General features: G+C 44.3%; 2 protein-coding genes across 3 annotated transcripts in view; one reads left to right on the top strand and one right to left on the bottom strand.

Annotated features, from left to right (window-relative positions):
• Window positions 1-18,134, bottom strand: part of LOC124475542 (rho GTPase-activating protein 44-like) — a 41,233-nt gene extending 23,099 nt beyond the window's left edge. For both annotated transcript variants that reach the window (XM_047032242.1, XM_047032246.1), the window contains exon 1: window positions 17,852-18,134. In XM_047032242.1, coding sequence (XP_046888198.1) covers window positions 17,852-17,904 — 53 coding nt within the window. In that variant the 5' untranslated portion in view covers window positions 17,905-18,134. The remainder of the gene's footprint in view (window positions 1-17,851) is intronic.
• Window positions 18,135-18,476: 342 nt separating this feature from the next.
• stx4 (syntaxin 4) lies at window positions 18,477-23,110 on the top strand. Its single transcript, XM_047032737.1, has 11 exons — window positions 18,477-18,689; window positions 19,173-19,274; window positions 19,670-19,769; window positions 20,077-20,151; window positions 20,268-20,338; window positions 20,473-20,581; window positions 20,776-20,849; window positions 21,200-21,337; window positions 21,623-21,733; window positions 21,816-21,906; window positions 22,012-23,110. The coding sequence occupies exons 1-10, from the start codon at window positions 18,660-18,662 to the stop codon at window positions 21,891-21,893; spliced, it is 888 nt and encodes a 295-aa protein (XP_046888693.1). The 5' UTR covers window positions 18,477-18,659; the 3' UTR covers window positions 21,894-21,906; window positions 22,012-23,110.
• Window positions 23,111-23,149: the final 39 nt, after the last annotated feature.

Genomic DNA, 23,149 nt, shown 5'->3' with positions numbered 1-23,149 from the left:
GCAACACTGCTCAAGGACGATTTTTGCTGAAACATTCATGTACTGGCTGCATCAATATTTAAGCGCTGCTAAAAATATTGGGCTCCAACATAGAGCAAGACAAGGGTGTGTTGGGTCCTGCGTAGGTCTACCATTGTGAAGGGTATATAGAAAGTGTGCGTGTCTTTCCGTGCGTGCGTGTGTAGAAATGTGTGTTTTCTGCATATTGACAAAACAGCCATCTCCTGCCTCATCACAACCACTGTTTCACACGACCCAGCTGACCAGGCCACAGGCCGTCTCCTCACACTGCACGGCTGACCAGGCCACTGGCCGTCTCCTCACACTGCACGGCTGACCAGGCCACTGGCCGTCTCTTCACACTGCACGGCTGACCAGGCCACTGGCCATCTCCTCACACTGCACGGCTGACCAGGCCACAGGCCGTCTCCTCACACTGCATGGCTGACACAGACCTTCCACAGACCCTCCCCATCTACAGTCTGAGCTTTGGTCTGGAGTCTTTACACAGCTGGCCTGTATGGGACGCTTTGTCTGAGACCGACACTCCTGACATGAGACCAACCAGGAATGGACCTTTGGATGCCTAGGCTGGGCTGAAGCCATCTCCGGGCCAAGTGCAACGACGAGTTGGCGTGGCAGCGGAAAAAGGTTTCAGGTTTTAAAGAAGATATTGCTGAATAATTCAACTGAATTTAGGGCTCATGCAACTATCATAACTGACTACAGCACCAGGTTTAGCCCTGGTTCGGGCCAGCTGATTGCTCCAGTATGTCAACATGTTACAGCGGGCGTGAAAAACAGCCTGTTTTCCCTGTGTGAAGAACATCTGGTAGGAGAACTCAGCCAGCCTGTTGGTCCCTACACTGCTAAATCTCTCACTCATGCTAATCATGCCTGAATCACAGCCAGGACTGGGGTGCGGGGGTTAAACATTGTGGCAAATAAAGGATTGCTACTCTCTCTCTCTTTCTCTTGTTTGTTTTTGTTTCTCTATAAGTCTCTCTCTAGTTCTTTTTATCTATATGTATGTCCTTATATCAAAATGTATATCTTTCTCCCTTTGCAACTTTCTTTTCAGCTCTCATTCTCTTTCCCTGTTCCCCCTCTCTCCCCAGCGTTGTGTGTGGAGGACAGAGACGCCTGGTGCTGCTGTAGGGACAGTTCTCTGGGCTGCTCTCAGTGTGACACGGTGGAGTCCTACTCTCTGCCAAGTTTTCAAAATGAACAATTAGAGAGAATGACTAATAGTGGTGTTGGGAGGGAGACAGAGAAAGAGAGAAAATGAACACCCTGAGGAAAAGATGAAAACATCCCAAGTTAGAAAGGTCATTGCAGAGAGAATACTAAATACTAAACATCTTTCAATCTACACTAATATGAAAATTTCCCAGACTACAGCAGGTGACAGCTGCAGCCGGACAGCATTCTCCAACTCCGGTCCTCTCGTCTCTAAGGGAGGGTTTGTTTGTTTCTTTTAGAAGGACGAGAGCTCCAGGTTTCTGAAAGGGTGGGACACGAGGGTCATGGTAAACTGACTCTCTCTCTCTCTCTCTTGCTCTCTCTCTCTCTCTCTCTCTCTCTCTCTCTCTCTCTCTCTCTCTCTCTCTCTCTCTCTCTCTCTCTCTCTCTCTCTTTCTCTCTCCCTCTCTCCTCTCCCTCTCCCCTCTCCCTCTCCCTCTCCCTCTCCCTCTCCCTCTCTCTCCCTCTCTCTCCGCGTCTGATGATGAAAGCCTGGCGTGCCCTTTTGCAGTACCACAGGGGAGGGAGTGGCTCCCGTCGTCACTGTTGGCTCTCTGTTTGCATGCATACAGCAGCTTCACCACCACTCACATCCCACTCTGGCCATTGTCTCCTCTCTCGGGGGGACATTTACCCGTGGCAATCTTGAACGCTTCGTTTGGTATCCACCAAAAAATAAACACACACAAACAATCCCCCCCTATCAGGTCAAAGCATCCCCAATGACCAAATTTAGATAGTGTAAGTATCAGACTGGCAAAATAGATGTTTTCCACCTACAATTGGCAGATATATATATATAATAGTTTATGACAATGGCCTAGCTGGTTACTGTATTGTGCCAGGCTGCAGTTATCTACAGGTCAGACAGGTTGAAGGTGCAACTGCAAAGGTAGTTCCCATCATGCTCCACTCCCCGAACACCAGTGCTTTCCCAGGGAGGAGGAGGCAAATGGACATGATCGATTAGTGAGTCAACAACTCCTGAGCTAATGACTTAAATTAGCGTTAGCACACAGAATCTTACAGATAGTTGTAGTCTTGTAGAAGTGTTTAACAAAAGCAGCTCCCTCCACCTCTCAAAACAAGAACACTCCAGTTTGAGAACATGGCAAGTTTCCTCTCTACTCCAGTGGCTAATAAATCTGATTTACCATCAAGCCACAGGAAGACAGAGACAGGAATTTGGTTTCCCAGGATGATACTCCTTAAAAAACAGTGTTCAGCGTTAAACTCCCTGGATAAATGCTCTTCCTGCCAGTGAATGACAATCTGGTATTTGAACATATGCTAGTGCTTGGAGTAAATGGGTTGAATGGACCTGTTTGGAAAGCCTGTTGAGAAGTAGTTGTGTAGGGGGAGACACAGCAATTCTCCATAACAGAACAACACAATTAAGATTATTGCAGGCTGGATAAGGTGATGATATCAGGGCTCACAACTAACTTTTGTCCTCACTGTCCCAGTACCGTGCCGAAGTGCAAAATGAACCGTCTCAAACTGAATTTGAACTGTTCCAGAATGCAAATTCTTGTGTTTTTGCATTTAGAAATTCTGACATGGGTCTAGGTTATTTTCAACACTATTAAGTAATCCATACAGTCGTGGGTCTCAAATCAATGTTTGAATTTCAGTGTGAATACATACACAACAGCTTACACAATGTTTTTGCTTGTTTCATGGTGGGGCTAGCACAATTCTTGGTGTGGCTTTTTGGAAGATTCTAAAGGTTTAAAAAGGTTTTGGAAAAAAAAGGTTGAATATTTTTTTATGTCCAAAAATGAAAATATTTTCAAAAGGTTGAAAAGATTATTTTGTATATATTGATATGTTTCACCCACCTTGTGTTTAAAATTGTTGAACCACTAGTGCATTTTATATTGTTATGGTCCATCGTCCCAAAGTCTGTGTTGTTCCAGACATCTTTTTCATTCCCCGGGACGACGGGACAACATTATTTTCGAGCCCAGGATGACAGTGATCTGATACAATGATCTCAGAGATAAGATACTAGGAGAACTGGAAGATGGGATGATTCAGCCAGATCCAATCCCAGCAGTACAGAATACTGCTAGTGTTCCTCTGAGTGAAAACAGTGTAATGGTAGACTGAGGATAACTCTCTATGCCCTGCATCCCTCCCGGAGGGCTTGGTTTTCACCCAGAGATGAAGTGATGCTCTGCAGAAACAGATACATGCCCCTCGCCCCCGCAACACACACACTCTCTTAGGAGCATGGTAGGAGACGTGGTGAACACACACTCTAGACACACCAACACACACACACACACTCTGAGGAGCATTGTAGGAGACGTGGTGAACACACACTCCAGACACACCAACACACACACACACTCTGAGGAGCATGGTAGGAGACGTGGTGAACACACACTCTAGACACACCAACACACACACACACACTCTGAGGAGCATTGTAGGAGACGTGGTGAACACACACTCCTTCTGCACACAGACTCACCAACACACACAGACACACCAACACACACACACACACACACACACACACTGTCTGCATGCTTATAGAGGATGTCCGGAATGTAGAATGATCTGGTTAATGGTTAATGACTGGCTGTACGGGGGAGCTACCCTGCGGGGAGCTACCCTGCACCCCTGACCCAGCATGTCTCTGTCTATGGTCCATGTCTCGTACCGCCCTCCAGTCCTCCAGTCCTCCCACGGCACCACAACTCTGCTCCTCCTATCAACACACGCCGCAGCTTGGATCCTCATTTAAAAGTGTTTGACCTGTGCAAGAAAGTCTGATCCTGAACTACAATGGAAGGAAGTGTTGAGTATCAGCTGACTGTCTAGATCTACTTAGGAGTGTGTTTGTCTGTACAAGGCCAGTGCATGCACTTCTTGTAGTGTGACAGTACTTGGTAACATTATATATGTTTGAACATGAACATGGACAGTGTACGACATACAGTGGAAACTGTAGACTGAGATTGAGTCTAAGGTCCACCACAGGCTCTACGTCACTGGAGAATAAAGTTACAGAAAGTATCAAGTGACACACAGAATCAACAAATATCAGCACGGACTCCAGAAAGTGGCAGCAAGCGTCTGCACTGTGTGAGGCTTGAGGTGTGTCTGTTTACCAAGGCACCTTTAAACCGCATGCATATTAGAAAAGTGACAACAGACAGAAAGGAGTATATGTCAACGCCCCTTGAAGAAACGCCTGTAAAACAGCCAGGCAACATTCCTAGAAGGGAATGCAGCTCAGCATCCAGCAATAAAGTGGACAAGGGGCAAAAACAGCTACTGAACTACATAGCAGACAAGACAATCGACACTAATACAGACAAAACCTGATCTGTGTGTACTATACAGAAAGGAGAGAGAGAGAGAGAGAGAGAGAGAGAGAGAGAGAGAGAGAGAGAGAGAGAGAGAGAGAGAGAGAGAGAGAGAGAGAGAGAGTAGAAGACAGTGTGGAACAGAGTAGGATCAGTGGAGTTGTGTCCTATCTCTCTCCCCTCACCGCCAGATTAACTCACACAGAGAACAGCAGGTGGAATGTTTCTCTCACATCCTCGTCCCCAGGGGACCAGCATCACTGCAGCTCCCCTGACACAGGTGTTAGTGTAACACACCACCCACATGGGCACACGCACATTCAGGATAAACCCTGACAGATGCTGGCCACATTCCGAGATAAACCCGTCGAGTCAAACAATCAAATCCGGTGCCATGCACTACGAACCAGTACTATGTCGATCCAAATTGAATGTGTGATCCGTTATTTTGTAGTAACATCCGCATTGCTAAATCTCATATCTGTCCACGTACGGGTTTACCCTTCAACACACGCGCACACACACACACACACAGACCTACACACACTTTCATGACTCCATGTGCAGCCTGAAGAAGAGGGCGTCCTCCAGCCACGCTGACTGCAGAGGAAGTGAGGTCCCCTCGGGCGCGGCCAGGGCCCTCTGGGTTTACTTGTACCCGTTACCATGAGCTTCGCAGACACTGAATTCTAATAAAGCAGAACCATTAAAACGCAGGGATATTTATGGCCCACCGTCAGCGCGCTCTCTGCAAGGCCTCCTCCTCATTCCCGACCCACATTCCATCCTATCGCGCTGAAATATTAATCATATCAACCCCTGATCTCAATGTATGCCTCAACAGCAGCTTGCACATACAAGGGCGTGCTTGTGCTGCATCTGATCAGATTGTAGACAACAGGTCCAGTGTGTAACTGCATATACGAATGCAAATAATTAGGATTTCTCTCATTTGTGACTGAAAACATGGCATGTGGTTCTCTGTCACTGGAACTACCAAGCCAATTAGAGTTAGTGTGTGCCATTATAGTGTGCCAATTTCAATCTCGAAAGGTCACAAAGCCCGACTCGTCAAAGAAATGACAAAGGCTCCTTGCTTTGACTGGATCCAATTACATCTTGGTGTCACTAATTCAGATCATTTAAATTCCCATCGAGGCAGAGGAGGGCGGCGGCTTGGGCAGAGCAGCGAGCATCTGTTTCTCACCTCCACACCAAATCCACCACGACCGTTTGTATGCCTCGTCTTCTGTTCTGGTTGCAAGTTTGTGTTTTTCAAAATGTCAGCTGTGATTTCATCCACATACTAAGGCTCTACGACTGGGCAACAGATGCCTGGGCTGAGAAGCAGCGTTCATCTGTCCTCTCATCTGTCTTCAAACGTGGACTCGGCACCACTGGAATGACATGAGACAGAGGGAGAGAGGTGGGACTGTGGAAAGCTCTAGAACGCTGCCTGTTTGCAATTCAGCTCAAAACACAGTTAGGGAGGGTCAGGTCCTCTTCACAGTCCAGAGAGGCATGCTTTGAAGTCTAACACGCCATAGTGAGTCTGGTTCACCACATGCATTAGGAAGAGCACCTGCTAGGTGATTATGAAACATACGCTGTCTGATTCCTGGCTACAGATCATAGAAGCTAGTGAGCTATGGGCTGGCATTTATGGAATTATTTAAAAAAACAATGACTCTTTTTGGATGTGGACATGACCATGGGCAACGTGTTCACCCTCTGGGAGTCCAACACAACCCAGCTGCAGGAGGACATGTCCTGTCTCATCTGTGTCAGGGTGTGAGAGATAAGATATGAGGTCTGACGTTCAGCACAGAGATTTGCCATCATGCAGTGTTGCACTGAAATTTGGAAGCGTCTGAGTGGCCACAAGCTCAATCAACTGTGTCATCTCTGCATCTCTGAGCCAGGCAGAGAAATCCACTGCAAGTCCTCACTCTGGGTAAGGAAAGCTGGCGATGAGTCATCAATACCACACCCACCCCAGGACCTGCAGTTCCACCCTGATTTACACACAGCCTGGGTGTGGTCCAACAGACCCATGGATACAGCATGGCATTTTGATTACCCTGAAATATCATACTACACATCTGTTCATGGTCCTCGTTATACTTTGTGGTGTTAGCACCAATGCATAAAAGAAAAGTTGTTCCTTTTAATCCAGCTGCTGACAAGGCTATTGTGGGAGGCTGGATTAAGGAGTATACTTGAGAGAATCATGTTACCAAAACAGAAAATTCCACTTATGCCCGCTGCCAAACTAAGTCAAAGTTTCGCTGAGAATGCTGGAATGACTACAAGTATAGCATCACACATAAAAAAACAGGTACCAAGACTGCTCTAAAATATCTTTACAAAAGATGAAGCAGAGAGGAGATCATGAACAAAACAGAGTAGCCTACTCAACAAATCAAACCGGTTTCTGTTTGATATGAGTTGATACAAAATAGTTCACATGACACATACCATATCTGTGGCCACATTGCATCAGAATAAATAAAAAACTAATGTGGTAAGAAAATGACATGGCACCATATCTTAGGGGGAAAAAACCTTTTGAACATTCATATATTGAATAATAACAGACAGCAGTATAGAACGTGCACAGTATGCCACCACATAAAGACATCATGCACTAAGACATCAGTGAGGATTACAATCGCAGATTAGAATAGGAGGGAAACCAGAGGATAAAACCTCTCATACAGCCCGTAACCTTCATGCAGTAACCACGGTGACTGAAGTAGATAGGCTCAGTTTCGGAGCCCGATGTCACAGGAACCACGAATAGCGTGGAGATGACTTGACGTATGGGGACAAAGAACCCACTAAATCAGCGTAAGTCTCTCTGTCGTGCTTACTGTAGGTATTCCCAGGGTACTTTGGAGTGACATAAGGATATTCAGTGTCATTAAATTAAAAAAACCTGGAGGGGAAACTTCTTGTATCAATATCCCGCAGATCAATGATCCAGTGATTTATCTGGCAGATACGGGGTAATAACTACTGAGTTCTTCAGATACGGGATAATAACTACTGAGTTCTTCAGCCGTCCGGGGACAGTGCTCTGGCAGCGAGTGCTCACACAGCAGGGAGCACGTGGGATCGAGCGGCCCACTTCCTGGCGCAAGATATTTGTCATTCCTGAATGAGAGGAAGTGGGCGTGTGAAAGAGCTACATAGTGAAGTGGGTCACTATACAGACCTCTCGAGTCTTTACGGACACCAGAGTGAAGTGGGTCACTATACAGACCTCTCTTGAGTCTTTACGGACACCAGAGTGAAGTGGGTCACTATACAGACCTCTCTTGAGTCTTTACGGACACCAGAGTGAAGTGGGTCACTATACAGACCTCTCTTGAGTCTTTACGGACACCAGAGTGAAGTGGGTCACTATACAGACCTCTTATGTCTTTACGGACACCAGAGCGAAGTGGGCCACTATACAGACCTCTCTTGAGTCTTTACGGACACCAGAGTGAAGTGGGTCACTATACAGACCTCTCTTGAGTCTTTACGGACACCAGAGTGAAGTGGGTCACTATACAGACCTCTTATGTCTTTACGGACACCAGAGTGAAGTGGGTCACATACAGACCTCTTGAGTCTTTACGGACACCAGAGTGAAGTGGGTCACTATACAGACCTCTTGAGTCTTTACGGACACCAGAGTGAAGTGGGTCACTATACAGACCTCTCTTGAGTCTTTACGGACACCAGAGTGAAGTGGGTCACTATACAGACCTCTTGAGTCTTTACGGACACCAGAGTGAAGTGGGTCACTATACAGACCTCTCTTGAGTCTTTACGGACACCAGAGTGAAGTGGGTCACTATACAGACCTCTCTTGAGTCTTTACGGACACCAGAGTGAAGTGGGTCACTATACAGACCTCTTGAGTCTTTACGGACACGGCAGGAGACGTTAACCCACCACCAAACCTGCCACCTTAGCACCAACACTACTGATAGGCCTTTGTTGTGGTGTTTGTTCGAGAATTCTCTTTTATGACCGGTTCATCATAAGTACTGAGGTGCCTTGTAGGAGGCATGGAAGAGAGATCCATTCCTCACTCTAACAAACATGTCTTCCTCTATCTGATCTCAGGAGCTTCGCAGCATGAGTATCTCCCCCAAGCGTCCTCTAATACAACTCTAGCTTTGATTTGACAAAACATGGACTCCTCGTAAAGAGATGACGACTCGTTGTAGAGATCCATTTTCAAGCATGAAAGAGACTTGAATCTGGGCTAACAGTGCCCCTGGTGTGCACTGGCTCATTATGGAGCCATATCACGTTATTGTGTCTGACATCTTTATGTTCTAAGAAACATTTTCATGTAGGAGTTGCACTCCTGATTGGAGATGGGTTTGTTGTCTGAGGCAGCTTTGAAACTTATATTTTCGAAAGGGCAACTCAAGTTCCTGGGCTAAAATAAGCCCCCAGTTGACACCCAGAACATAAACAATTTACACAGAGGGATCACAAAGTGGGGGTTTGCACACGTCTCTGCGCTCTCTTGGTTTACCTGTAAACGAGAGCACACCTGGAAGTGAGGGGGTATTACTGGCCTCAGGTGTGTGCACTAGTGCCACGCCGACTTCTTAAATGTCGTGTTTAGTGTCACACATGGTATTTGTCCCATTTAAAGGGCAGATAAGGGTTGGCCCACCCAGCAAGACAATTCACATATCCAAGCACTTTAGCAGGGTTGAGTAAAAAAGACCCAATTTATCATCCTCAGTACCCTGTCGTGAAGCTTTGTTCCAGACTATTTTTTGCCACTATGGTGTTCAGAGAACTAATTGGCTCCACTTCTTGTGGGAGGCCATACATTATACTGACAAGGACGTTTTAAAACTGTTGTTTTTGTCTTTGATCTGGTCTTATTAAAATTTAAGGCAAAGTTGATATGTCCAGAAAAAGGCTGAATTCTAAAGTTGCCCCAGTTTGGGGGCAGTCTCTCCATGTTGGCTGTAACAGTATTGAAGAAAATATAGCAAGATCAAATCATCACTTGGTATGTGTATGGCAATTGTAAGGTTTCCAAGTACTACTACAATAATAATAAAAACATTTGTCCATAATACAAATGTCTGCTTTCTGTTTGAATGGTTCTATCTTAAACCTGAAACTATTTGATCTGTTGGATATTTTTCCATGGAATTTGTTTAAAAAGAGAGAGTCATTTTTGTCATTAGTTTCAGTGCTGTCCAATTACAAAACTTTAGTATGAAGAACTACTTTAGTGCTGGCAAGATCCGCATTAGCCATAAAGCTGTTCTTTTACAAGGTGTGTGGGATAAAGAGGTTTAAAGGACTCTGCAGGGAGGGGAAGTCTCAGATTCATTTTCAGAAGGAGATTAGATACATTTTCACATTCACTGCACAAGATACAGCAGAGCCTACGCACAGTCACATGTAAGACTGTCTGAGCATGTCCATATAAATCCCAACATGAATTAACTTAAAGTCAGCGTTGAATAAAGTATTATCTAACTGGCATTTAAGGAGATGACATTTAAGCTATTCCAGAACAAAAACTACGAGTTACATTGAGGCCAATTGCAAGTGTGTTAATCCTGTGAAACTCAAAGAGACTACAGCCTTGAACAGCATGGAGTCTAAGGAATACTATACATATGTGAAGAGTAATGAAGGATAATTCAGGCATTTCAACACAGGCATCCCCCCCCCCCCCTCCCCATGCATTGCTATGGAATACTTGTGTGGAAATGAAGATTTGTGGGCTGAGACACATTAAAGTGATGTATGACAGAAGAAACCAGAGGCTGGTTTAAGGGGTTAATGTTGAGCTGGGGGGGGACACATTCTGGAAGGAGAGCAGGAAACGAAGGGGAGGTTTTTCCTCTCAGCTCTGTTCCCTCCAGACAACCTCAGACGATCTCTCACCCTCTCCTCCACCGCCCCATCCACTGTGCTGTGATAAGTGACTCGTCTCCCTTGTGTCCAGAGTCATCAGACAACATTCTTTGTAGCGGAGTCTGTTGTCTGCCCCTCCCAGAATACTACCCTACTCCTGCAGTGACATTGCTATGTCTCTCTCTCTCTCTCTCTCTCTCTCTCTCTCTGTCTGTCTCTCTCTCTCTCTCTCCTCTCTCTCTCTCTCTCTCTCTCTCTCTCTCTCTCTCTTTGTGTCTCTCTCTCTGTCTCTCTCTCTGTCTCTCTCTCTGTCTCTCTGTCACTGTCTCTGTCTCTCTGTCACTGTCTCTCTCTCTCTCTCTCCCTCTCTCTCTCCATCACAGACAGACTCATCCCCCTCTCGTTCCACTACCATGCTTATCATCCTCTTCCTCTCTGACCACACGGAAACACTACAGTGGCCACTAGCTTTGATGTGCTCTGCTAAGGTTCTCTGATTATCAAGCACTTTAACACTAGAGCTGTAGTGAGAAGAGAAAGAGCCGTTAAGGTTGAGACTCTCTCTCCTGTCACCGTCTGCAGGTATGGACCATTAGCGGAGATCAGGGTGGGACGCAGGTCATGATTCTCAGTTATATTATACAGACAGTGCAGCCACCACTGTACAAATGATGGGTGACATGACATTATCGAGTGATATAACTACAGTAATAGTTCTGCACTGCCTCTGAACATAATTAATCAAGTTTAATGATGTTATATCAGGGTAAGTGTTATATAACTGGTCAAGCCTGAACTTGGTCTCAGTGCAGCAAATGAAAGCGACGTTTCAGGGGGCTGTATCAGCTTTGTGCCAGTGCCTGTGATGCCGTAGCACTCGTAACCCAACTGTGCCCGTGGGTGCCCTCCTCACCCTTAGCCCTCAGCCAACACCTCGTCTGTCTCTGTGCTGCCAGGGACACCTGAGCTCTGGGGCTTTGACTTCCATTAAAGTTTAACAGGTAAGTGTGGTAGCGGTGGCCACGCCCCTCTGACAGCTGGGGGTGGAGGGGATGGAGGGGTAGGGTGTGTTCTTGTGATCCCGTAAGGATCACATGACTGGTCAGAGTTCAGAGAGCAAATTGGCAATCTGGCCCTTTACTGAAGGTCATTTGCTATACTGCACAGAGCTCACAGGTCTGGTACAGTCCCATAGGGAAGCCTCAGAAACATGGTGCACACAGTTACACGTATTACGTAACTTATATTCTTGGCTGCTAATGTAAAATTGCTTGTTTAATATATCAATAATGATCCATTCTTGTCATACTTGAGTTATTGTTTGTGTGTGTTATCTTCACCTTATGTTATCTGAATGTGTGCCAACCTATTTCCCTCCCAGTAATACTAGTGTCCTATTTTTTTAAACCTGAAAAGCCTTGAAAAAAAAAATAAAAATAAAAAATAAAAACCCAGTGATGACTATCCTGCTGGACTATTTCCCTGTTTCCGAAGGAGATTAGGCTCAGCAAATGTCCCTCCACAGGGTGGAGAAACGCAGGAGGCATAAGCCACCATTAGAGAGGCTGGAAAACTACCACAGAGGACGGATGGATGGAGAGAGAGAGTAACGTGAAAGAAGAAAAATCGTTCCCATTAGAATGGGGAATGGTTCCGTCTCTCACTACCAGAAACAGCTACCTAATGTGAATATAATGAGGTAGGCCTCTCTATCCTCCATCAGCCTCATTCATAAAGGCATACCTTTTTTTCTTTCTAATACTGTTTGATGAAAGAGAAGCAGAGCAGTTTTTTTTAACCCTTGCGGTCTCAATAGAAAAGAAGGTATGGGTGAAGAGTAACACGATTAGGCCTATTAAGGATAATTTTGCGACAGTGCGGAGTGAAAACACCATAAGGAACAATGTGTGTGTCTGTCACCGCCCTGAAATGTTAGACTCATGGAATCCTCTGTTCATTCTTGATTAATGATGTGTTTTCTTATTCGATTTAGTGATGACGGCTTGTACTCTCTGTGGGACTTCATTTGGCAGTGTTTGGAAGACACGGGACTCAAGTTTACCACATCTGACATGTCTGAATTAGAATCAGCATGTCTGGGAGAAGATGTGGTCACTGAGTGGGTTTCAAACTCCCAACAGGCGGCAATTTGCATCTATTAGAACAGCAAAAACCATTGCAAGAGCTCTGGGATTGTTATTCTACCCGTGATGTAATTTCCTGTCCGGCTGAGACCATGTTTTTTCGTGCATGTTGAGAGAGTACTCAGGTTTCCCCTTGGGGAGGGATTTATGAACATGTTTTGAGTAAGCTTAGGAGTATCCAGAGAGGCTATTTGTTGTCATTCTAGGTGGGTTCCTTTTACTGGCTTGCTAATAGGTCCACAGTCATCCGCCCTGTCCCAGTGGTTGCCATGAAGACATTGTGACGGACTTTCGTAGGGAAGGTGGGGTAGAGGTGTGATGTCATTACCAGAGTGGGCCAGTGCCTGCCTCACTAGCACCCACGATCCGGAATGCCCTGGTGATGGAATGGGCGTGTCACGGGATAGCATGCAGTCAGGCCTGTTGCCCCATTTCTCTGAGTCAGACCAGATCATCTGTTCCTTTCTCATTCCAGCTCGCCCTCTCAGCTCCTATGATGGATCTCTCTTTGATGAGGGAAACTGATGATGTTTCATAGCTCCAATGTACTGACAAGCTCTCTCTGCACATGTCGTTCACAGGTAGAATGACAGATTATCAAAGTACGGGTAAAAACCAATAGAGTTTGAAAGGTTTAAGTGTAGCCTTGGGTTTTATCTGAACTTCTGAATTCCATGCAAAATATTGCCAGTAAGAAACACTGTTCTAGACAGAAAGACTCATCCTTCATCTTCCTCCACCTACCTCACTGTCTCCCTCAATCCCTCTTTATCTCTGAGATGCTGTCATCAGTGGAGCTGAGCATGGTCGGGTGTGGCGTCTGCAGGGTCCTAAGGGGCTCAGACACAATCCACAGTGGCATCTCCCAACATCACACTTCAGTGGGTGCCGCTACGCTCCACTGGAGACGACACATCTCTTTGTGACTCTCCACGTTTCACAGAAGAAAAAAAACAGGCCTGATTTCCCAAAAGAACACACACAACTTAGGCTCTCACGACGTGACTGAGATGCTTTTGGATTCCTCGTCTAGATTTGTCCCAATGTTACCGCACTGTTATGGAATCTCAACACGGACCACCCATGATTCAATCAGAGGGGTTAGTCTGTTGCATCGTGGTCAGTGTGAGACAAGGAAAAACAAGATCACACGCTTCAGTCTCCCTTCAACAACACATTCGATCAGCCAATCGTCATGTCTGGAGATGCACTAGTCCTTCTTTTCTGTTGAATGGGAAGATACATAGACGGGTAAATCAATAAGCCGTGCACTGAGAGAAGGATGACTAGTGCAGAAGAGAAGCAGGAGAAGGGCGTGGGAGGACTGCTGATGGAAGGTGTGTGTACGTGATCATCAAAGAGTGAGGGGGAGTAAGTGTGAGAGAGTGAGAGACCCCCCCCCCCCAACCCCTCTGGCAGGCTTCTAGTCTCTTTCATTTTCTCATAATTACAGTGGAATCCAGAGATAGGACCACACTCTAATTGCTTGCAGGAATCTATCATTACAACACTATCGGAATGATTAACAAGGTAGACTCAGACAAGGCCATGCACATTCACATGCACACACACACACGCACACAAACACACACACACACACAAACACAAAAAGGGGGAATGATTATAATGGTTGTTCTCACCTTCTGGGCATCAACACCCCTTAGTACCCCAGTGAGGTGCAACCCTTCACACCATAAAGGTAATGTCACCCATGTCAGGTTCTGTTAGGCATGGCCCAATCCTGCACCCTCCCCGGACTGAACCAACACTCATTACGTCTGACCGTTTGACTTGGCACCCAAGAGAACGCATTCACACAGAACTACACTTACCATCGGAGGGACTCATGACTACCAATCATTCGACCGGTGCAGGGCATCTAATCTATAAATCGTGAGGACGTTGTTAGCATTAACATACAGCTCTGTACAATCAAGAATATGTCCGCCATGTTTGACAAATGAGATTCATTATCTTTTCGCTGAATGGTCCAGTGAACAGGAAGGCTGAAAAACAGATTAGCATAATTTATGTTCACGCCTATCAAGTCATTTTTACTAATCCACAAAGTGGCTGTATAGAAACTCTTTATTTGGCCTTGCAGTTTGGTGGCCCCTTTCTACTAAACAAAGCTGCTGGGGGGGAATGGTTGATGTCTTGGTTGACAGGGTCAAGACAACAGGATCTCTCACACAAGGACACAGTAGGGTTGACCATGAAACATCCTTGTGGTGATATAGGGGGAATAGATGGGGATGCCAGACTAGATTTAGCCTCCCTGGGAAACTCTAAACCCTGACAGACATACATGTGTATGTGTGGCATGCCTGACATCGAAGCAGCATTGGGAAAACCATCACCGCCACACCTGATGTTTAAGGTTGCCCAATGTCCACAAACCTAACTTGAGTTAGTCCTAAAGCCTAAACTGGATGAGGAGATTAATCTTGTGTGAACGACATTAAGATACTAAATACATCTGGTGTAGGCTGGATATGTCTCCATGGTTCACAATTTCACAGTTTAGACACTAATTTATAGACACCACCTTGTGTCCTCTTTCTCCTTTCTGTCATGCAAAAGTGAATGGCTAGTAAATAATGACCTTTACATCAGATTTGCTCATTAAATTCATCAGTCAATCAATTGGTGGTTTTGAGTTCGGGTATGACTGTAAATCATTCCCTTTGGTTTGACAGGAAAAAAACTATTACGTCCAAGATGGAAATTCAAAATTGTAAAGACATTTCTCACAGAACAATAACAGCCTGGCAATTTAGGCTACAGCAAGTCAGTGCAATCACCAGAAGCAACACAAGAGAGAGTCAATAATGGTTTATCCAGCAATTAAATGCATGGGGGGGGGGGGGGGGGGGGGGGGGGGGGGGGGGGGGGGGTACTGCCTTTAGGGCCTTATTGTCTGTTGGCTACATTACCAATGTGACAAAGACTGGCCAGACAATTTCCCAAACCGCTGTTGAGGATTAGAAACTCATTTTCTAACATCCTTGGAAATGTTTTTTTTTATCAGTGCAAACATTCTTTAGCTTCCTCTGCTGACCCAGCAGAATGACCGCAACACAATTCCCGTTTTTCAGGAGGAAACATTCCTGCTTCAAGAGACACTGCCACCCCTTCCCTCTAACATAAACAATTTCCCACACTGGTGACCTGACCCCATACAGACCAAACCGCGGACCAAAAATGTGAAAGAAAAGCTAAAAATAAACCATCTAGAGTAAATTAGGCTACACACCTTCACCCAGAGCCCAGAGCCATATCATTACACTGGAGTATGGATGTGCTTGGGCCAGGTTAAGATGTGGTTTTACCAGTTCACAGCTTAATGTGACGGAGAACAAAATCTCTATCCCAACAAGACAAGCCTGACAACGTAAAATTCCAAATCTTCTTCTCCAGGTGAGACAGGTAATGCCAAGGTCATAGTCGTAGAAACATTCAAATGACATGTATGGCTAGTGGTGACGCTGGAGGTTAAACCCTCTAAATATGACTAATTGCCCCTGCTGTTCCGCCTCTTAGAATACAGGTTAAAACTCATTACGGGGTGTTTCACCTCAGTGGGCTGCTGTCCTGGCTCTCAGGGCAGACAGGGAAACGCTCCCACACCTAACAGACACATACAAACCAGGCACACAATCACATGCGAGCACACACACACAGACACAGCTTGTTGCTTCTGTTGTTGTTGGCACTTAAACACAGGGATACAGACTCACATGGCTTTGAACCTTTGAGGGTAACGGCCTAAAAACTGTGATATAGGAAAGTGTTAAACAAAATAATAACACACATCTATACATTGGCTACCATTGCGTCTTCAATGAAGAAAGATTCTTTTGTTGCATCCCAAGTCCTTATCCTTAACAACAGTTAGAGATGGTTTTAGTACTTTTCTCCTGATATTGGTTCCAGTAATCTCCTATAACTGGGTGCATAATGCCTGCATCGGGGTTTCCTGTTACTATGACAAGTCCACTAGGTTGAGAGGTTATACCTTTAGCATCGATCAGAACATCTTTATCCATGTATGGCTAACTCTCTGATGCTTGAAAGGGAGCCAGCAGTGTAGGGAAAGCATACCACGCACTGCCCCATAGGCATGCCAGCTTAATCATTCCGTTTTTTTGGGCAACAAAAACAAACAAAACCTTTGTTAATTTTCTTACAATGCCCAATCAATTCAGAACTTGTACACCTGCGAGCTGAAAGTAGTTTGTCTGGTCCACAATGTACCTTTTCATTCTGACAGTACCTGTTTCCCGATAACACCTGTATAATGAGTTTATTTTTAAATAAGCTCCACATCAATACTAGGTTATGCAACAATAAATCCTTTGAATCCAGACCACAAAAGGCACAATGCAGACATGGAGTATCAAGCTCTAGGTGGGGTTGACAAATAAAGTTTGGAGAACAACAGAACACCAGACTCCAGGGCAAAGAGCCAGAGAATCTCATATCTATAACAATGTCTCTCTAACCATGTGTCCCTGGTACAATCCAATTTGACCAGAAGGGTTTCCTGGGATGCCACTCCGAACTACACAACCTCAACTGACATAACACCACCAAGGCCTTTGGCTCGGCTGTTGCCGTAGTAACAAAGATCTTGAGTTTCAGTTCAGACCAGAGAATTGAAGGCACGATCCCCCCATTAACTATCCACATTATACTAGTGCAGCAGCTGGATATGTGTCGGTTCCAAAACGCCAGCATCATCTGGACAGCCGGATGGTGCAATGTGATTTCACACCATCTCTAAAATTGTCCAGTGGTCTCTTATAACGCAACTTTGAATTTATTGTGACCTACATGCTGTATGAATCACGGCAACGATAGCACCCCCCCCCCCCCCCAGCCCCCGTTATTCGTAAATAGATGATATAAAGTAAATTGACTTTTAAGGTAGCTAGCTACCCATCATCCGTTTGGGATGGTACCCTACTCTGGCTGCGAGTAGCTTTTTTTTAAGAATAGCTCCTGTCACTCGCATCTTCTTGTGCGGGAGCGTTTCTGCCTTGAATGACGAGCACGGGCGCAACCATGATCAATCTATATTTCCTATACTTAAAGGCATTCATTGTCGCCCGTAGCCTAATGATGTTATTAATATGAAAACCCTTACAAAACGAATCAATATTTGTTATAGGCAGCTCGGACGCCGCACAACATCCTTCCATTTCATGGGTTTTAAAGTGGTTGATTACATTGTAGAATTGTCTTTACCTGCCCACTGTTTGGTTGGCGAGCTGTCGCATTCGATTGAATTGCTTCTTCATCTTGTATTTTTCTGCTTTAACACCGATGGTTAGAGCGGTTCCACATATCTCATTGACAAACGGCCAAATCTCCAAAGAGGTTAAAGAGAAGGTCCACCCTTTAAAAATCCGTTTCTCTCATTGCTATAGCGAACACATCGCAAATTAAGGGAAATTGCGAGCTAATTTCTATGCATTTTATGGTTCCTGTCACCCACTCCACTGCTCAAAGATGCTGGACCAATTTTCTCCCCGGGCAGAGTGACAGCTCACGACGCCGCTCGCTAGTGCAGTATGGGAAAAGTAGTTTAATCTACTATTTGGCTCAAAAGAGTCTAGCTAAGAATTACCGATTTAATTTAGTTAAATTACATGCTCACAAAGGTTTCCTTGATATTCGGTACACTACACATAAAGGGTGATATGTATCATTATAGACTAAATGTTTAGCGGAAAATACCAATATCTCGATTGTACATGCGATAGAAAGGCAATTAGCACCATCATGTGGTAACAAATACACATTTATTGTAGCTCTACTGTTATCCAGTACAACAGCAGGTGGCGGTACTGAGTTTAGCGTGGGGTGGCACTAGTTACATTACGATTAAAACCACAGATGAAGAGAAGCATTACTTCTTGAATGATCAAATGCAAAAGTTTCTACTTGTTGCTACTGAAAGCCAACTAGTGACAGCCAAGTTTACCTTTCTTCGAGATATTGAAAAGCATATCCGTTGATTTTACTCGTCGACTTTGGACTGAGTTTGAAAAAAATGCGGGACCGAACCAAGGAGTTGGGAAATGTAAGTTCTAAGAGCTAGAGCTAGCTAGTCAGCAAAAGTTAGCTCGCTAGCTCTACACGCTGAGTTACATTGTCAATATGCAAGCAGTGGGTTTACAAAATTAACGCATGTTTATATGTTAATCGTGGTAGCTAATAAACATTTTTGCAGGTGGTTAACTGGTCATATCGCTAGCTTGCCAACGTCCCCTAGTCAGATACAAATTATTGTATTGGCCAGCTAACGTAACGTTTTCCTTCCCTTTATAACGAAAGCAAAATAGAGGCCAGGACAGGGCATGCATGGCACTGAGTCGAGTACATCGACCACAGCACATTTTCAAGCAATCGACTGAGCTACGTTATCTAATGTTGTTCTACACAGCCGATGTAGGCCACGATACATGACTGTTACATGACTACATGACTGTTCCACGTCTACTTGACTGTTACCAACAATATAGGATTGTGTTGACGATTTTAAATCATGCTCTTTCCACAACAGAAAGCAGAGTCCTCAGATGAGGATGAAGAAGGCTCTCTCATGATTAAGCCTGGCACTTCCTCAGCAAAGGAAGAGAAGGAGAATGATGCCTTTTTCAAGAAGGTTCGTTATTGCCTGTTACTTCAGCAAAGTTGTAGTGCTAATAGTAGCAGCCCAAGTAGTGATACTATAGCAATCTATTTACAAGCAAAGTGTCAGCCCTCAAAAGTCCTGGGAGTGAATCATCACCCCAAAAATCCCTTAAGGGGGTTGATGAGGCCTTCTATGCCATTTCCACATCACCACACTGTAGTCATCCTAGGAAGAGTATGACTTGTATGGTTTGTGGGTGGCATGGTTTGGAATAGTTTGTTGTGTCAACAGTCTGTCTATGCAGCCCACCCTGGGTCACTGTCACTGTCACCATGTGCACTGTCACCTTGTTCGTTCAAGGGGTTCATGTGTGCTGCTGAGGTGATCATATCACTGTACACACCATGCTGTGTGCTCTCCCTCAGGTGAAAGAGATCCGGGAGGGACTGGAATCTCTCAAAAAGAAGGTCTCTGACCTTGAGAACAAACAGAAAACAGTGTTAGGCATGCCACAGCCAGAGGACAGTAAGTAGACAGTATGACACAGCTGTTTCCTTTTTCAGCAAATCTCACTCACTCTCCACGCATTCAATCAGGAAACCTTGAGTTATATTTGCATGTCGCTTTGAATAAGTGTCTGCTCAATGAATGAAAAGTAAAAGCATGTAATTGATTCAATAAGTAGGGGTCAAAGTCTCTCCTCACACTAGATTGTACGTGTTGGACTCAGAACCTAGTGTATTTACTGTTCCTACAAAATCCTACTTCCTTGTAATGCATTTGTTACTACTTGATTAAACGGCGACCTAAGTGATGTGTGGGTCTGTTACAGGCATGAAAAGAGACCTCCAGACCCTAAGAGAAGAGATTAAAACATTGGCCTGTCTGATTCAGAAAAGACTGAAGAGTAAGTCATGAGCTGGCTTTGGTCACAAGTTGTATTAAGGTATTTATTTTCTTGTTTGTCAGTAAATATTCTTGAATGTAGACTTGTAATATACTTTTTACCTTTTTGTTTTGTAGCAATTGAACCTAAGAAAGTAGAAGAGGAAGGGAAGTATGTTGCTATTAACATTAGGATGCAAAGAGCACAGGTAAGAAACAACAGAATATAAAAGAGCATCTTAAACTCATTGAAGTGTGATAAAAAAAAAAGTAATTTGCTGTTTATTTAACAATTGCTCCTCATTCTGATCCAATCATATTGGTCTTCACCCTCTTTTTCCAGCATGGAGTCCTGTCGAGGGAGTTTGTTGAGTTGATGGGTCACTGTAACACCATCCAGGCCCAGTATAGAGATCGCAACGTGGAGAGGATAAAAAGGCAGCTCAAAATCAGTACGTCTGAGTCAAGGACTGGATTGAAGCCTTGCCCTGCCTAGTCAGAAAGAGGAACCGTGAACACATTTCAACATGCTATGAATTTTTGTAACCTTCCGTTGTTACAAATTTGCAGAACTTTAGATCATTTTACAATTAGCTTGAATGATTTCCCAGATGCAGCCACTTAAAAGAGCTCTGTTTTCTTGCAGCTGGAAATGATGTAACAGACGAGCAGTTGGACACTATGCTGGAAAGCGGACAGACGGATGTTTTCACGCAAAATGTGAGTGTGCTCGTAGTGACAATGCGAGTCACAGCACAAGTTAAATTCCCATACTGTTGAAGTGGGATTGAGTATAGATTTGTTTTGTTTAAGACATGCCAGTTGTTTTCATTAGACTTGAGGCTTGGACGTGGTAAGCACACAATAAAATCACTGTCCTGATGTACAGAGACCTACATAGTGCAAGCTGTAAAGCCAAACCCCTTTAGTGAATACTGCTTGTTTATGTCCTGTTGGCTTTGGGTATGTCTTCTCTGCAGTCAAATCTGTTCAAATAAAAAGATGTGGTTGCTCACTGTGTGACAAGTTGCAAGCTGAAAATTAACTACCATATTTTCTCTGTCATGCAGATCCTGACTGACACTAAAGCCACTAAACAGGCCCTGAATGAGATTGAGTCTCGGCACGATGAGATCCTTAAGCTAGAGAGGAGCATCAGGGATCTGCATGACATGTTCCAGTACCTGGCCATGGAGGTGGAAGCTCAGGTAACACCAGACCCATTTACTTATATAGTGTTTGCAAATCTAGTCAAACACACTTGCTTTGAAAGAAGTTGATTTGTCTCCTCCTCGATGCCAATGGATCATTGCCATCTGTAAGGCAAATTAAACACTTTACTGTTAAATGTTTTTATGCAGTGGATCACTGTTGTATAGGTCGAGCACATCACAATTCCAGATCACACATTGGGAAGCTCAATGTATATTTATATATTTTTGGATTAAACCATCAAGGAGGTGTCTGTAATGATGTTTTTCTTTGTTTTAAAGGGGGAGATGGTGAACCGTATTGAAGCCAACATTTTAAGCTCTAGCGACTATGTGGTGAAGGCTGTGGAAAACACAGGGAAAGCAGTCGAGTACAAGACCAAAGCAAGAAAGGTTTGCTTCAAAGCTCTCACCTTTACATATTTAAGTATGTGACCTAAAGATGTGGTTGAACACCTATTTTTTTTTCCTGCAGAAGAAGATGTGGATTATGATCTGTTGTGCCATTCTCATCATTATCCTAGCCATTTCATTGGCTGTCAGCTTCGGCTGAGTCATTCTTAATTGTAAGTCAGCTCTCTTTAAAAACTAAAAACCTAATAGAAATATGAACCTAATGTATACATCACAAATTTGTTACCACTTATGAGCCTTTTGTTTGATTCTTTCAGACGTCCTCAAACCCCTCTCCTGCTCTGGGACCTTTTTTAAAGAAAACACTTGTTTTATTGAGAACTGACCTTTTTTAACTAACGCCTTCACAGTTCAACAGACACACACACACAGACAACCACCTTTAATCTCTGTTGTTCACATTCTCGTCGAGAGGCAATCCTGAGGACTCCTTCACCCTTCTCTGTTAAGGCTTTCCCTTCACTGCCACCACAAGGGGATTCACCTGAGGATACGTCTCAGCGGTGACAATTTCAAGAACGTTTATTCTTTGCGGTGTCCATAAGGAAATATTGGATACCAAACATGGCATGGCGCTGATCGTAACATGTACTCAGGAAAACCCATAGTAAGGTCATTCTAGTGTTAGTCTTTGTTTTATGAATTGCCAAGCTAAGAAAACCTTTCTAGCGCTGTCGGTATTGCTTGTCATTTCAGATAGAGTAATATCATTAAATACAACTAATGTTTTGGTAAGTAATGATGACATGCACAGTTGATGAAACTTGAAATATGTCTGAATATGCGGTTGTGACCCATGTACATTACATTTGTAGTTCATTATGATTGGCCTTTGAATTTGATCCCTTCCTAAAAAGGCTCCTGAAATGGTGTCTAAGCACTGCAATGACCCAATACCCCCTATTTGTCCCATTTAAGTATCTATTCATAGTGATTAGATTGTTGCTGCTATGAGTGGGTTTTCTGCATCAATAAGCATTGGGAATCCTTTTTCCTGACAACTTTTGTTTGCTTGACAGCTCAAAGGTTTACCTGGAGATCATGATGTAGTTCACTATTATAATGTACAACAAGGGATGGAACATTCACTTATTTGTTTGACGTCTAAAGTTTTTTTTCCAGATACGTTTCATGGTGCTTTACCCTAGCCTTAATGCTGTGGTCAACTCTCTCCCAACCAACCAAGTGCATAGATGACAGCGTTCATACCTGTCCGTTTAGCCAGAAAGAGATTGAGGAGAACAGTGAGACATGGCTATTGTACATTACTTGGCTGTTTATATTTTGTATCAAACTTTCAGCTCATTCATTTTAATGTATAATTGTTTTTAATATAAAGTATTGTCTCTTACCATACGGTTGTGTTCTGTAGACTGTTTGCTGTTGGATCCATCT

Source organism: Hypomesus transpacificus, chromosome 13 (assembly GCF_021917145.1).
Source record: "Hypomesus transpacificus isolate Combined female chromosome 13, fHypTra1, whole genome shotgun sequence".
In the NCBI taxonomy this organism is placed as follows: Eukaryota; Metazoa; Chordata; class Actinopteri; order Osmeriformes; family Osmeridae; genus Hypomesus; species Hypomesus transpacificus.
This window is presented reverse-complemented; position numbering and strand designations above follow the sequence as displayed.

Coding starts and splice junctions, on each gene's coding strand:
- stx4 (XM_047032737.1), top strand. CDS start 18,660: ATGCGGGACCGAACCAAGGAGTTGGGAAAT. Junction 20,850..21,199: donor CGGATGTTTTCACGCAAAAT/GTGAGTGTGCTC, acceptor TCTGTCATGCAG/ATCCTGACTGACACTAAAGC. Junction 21,734..21,815: donor ACAAGACCAAAGCAAGAAAG/GTTTGCTTCAAA, acceptor TTTTTCCTGCAG/AAGAAGATGTGGATTATGAT.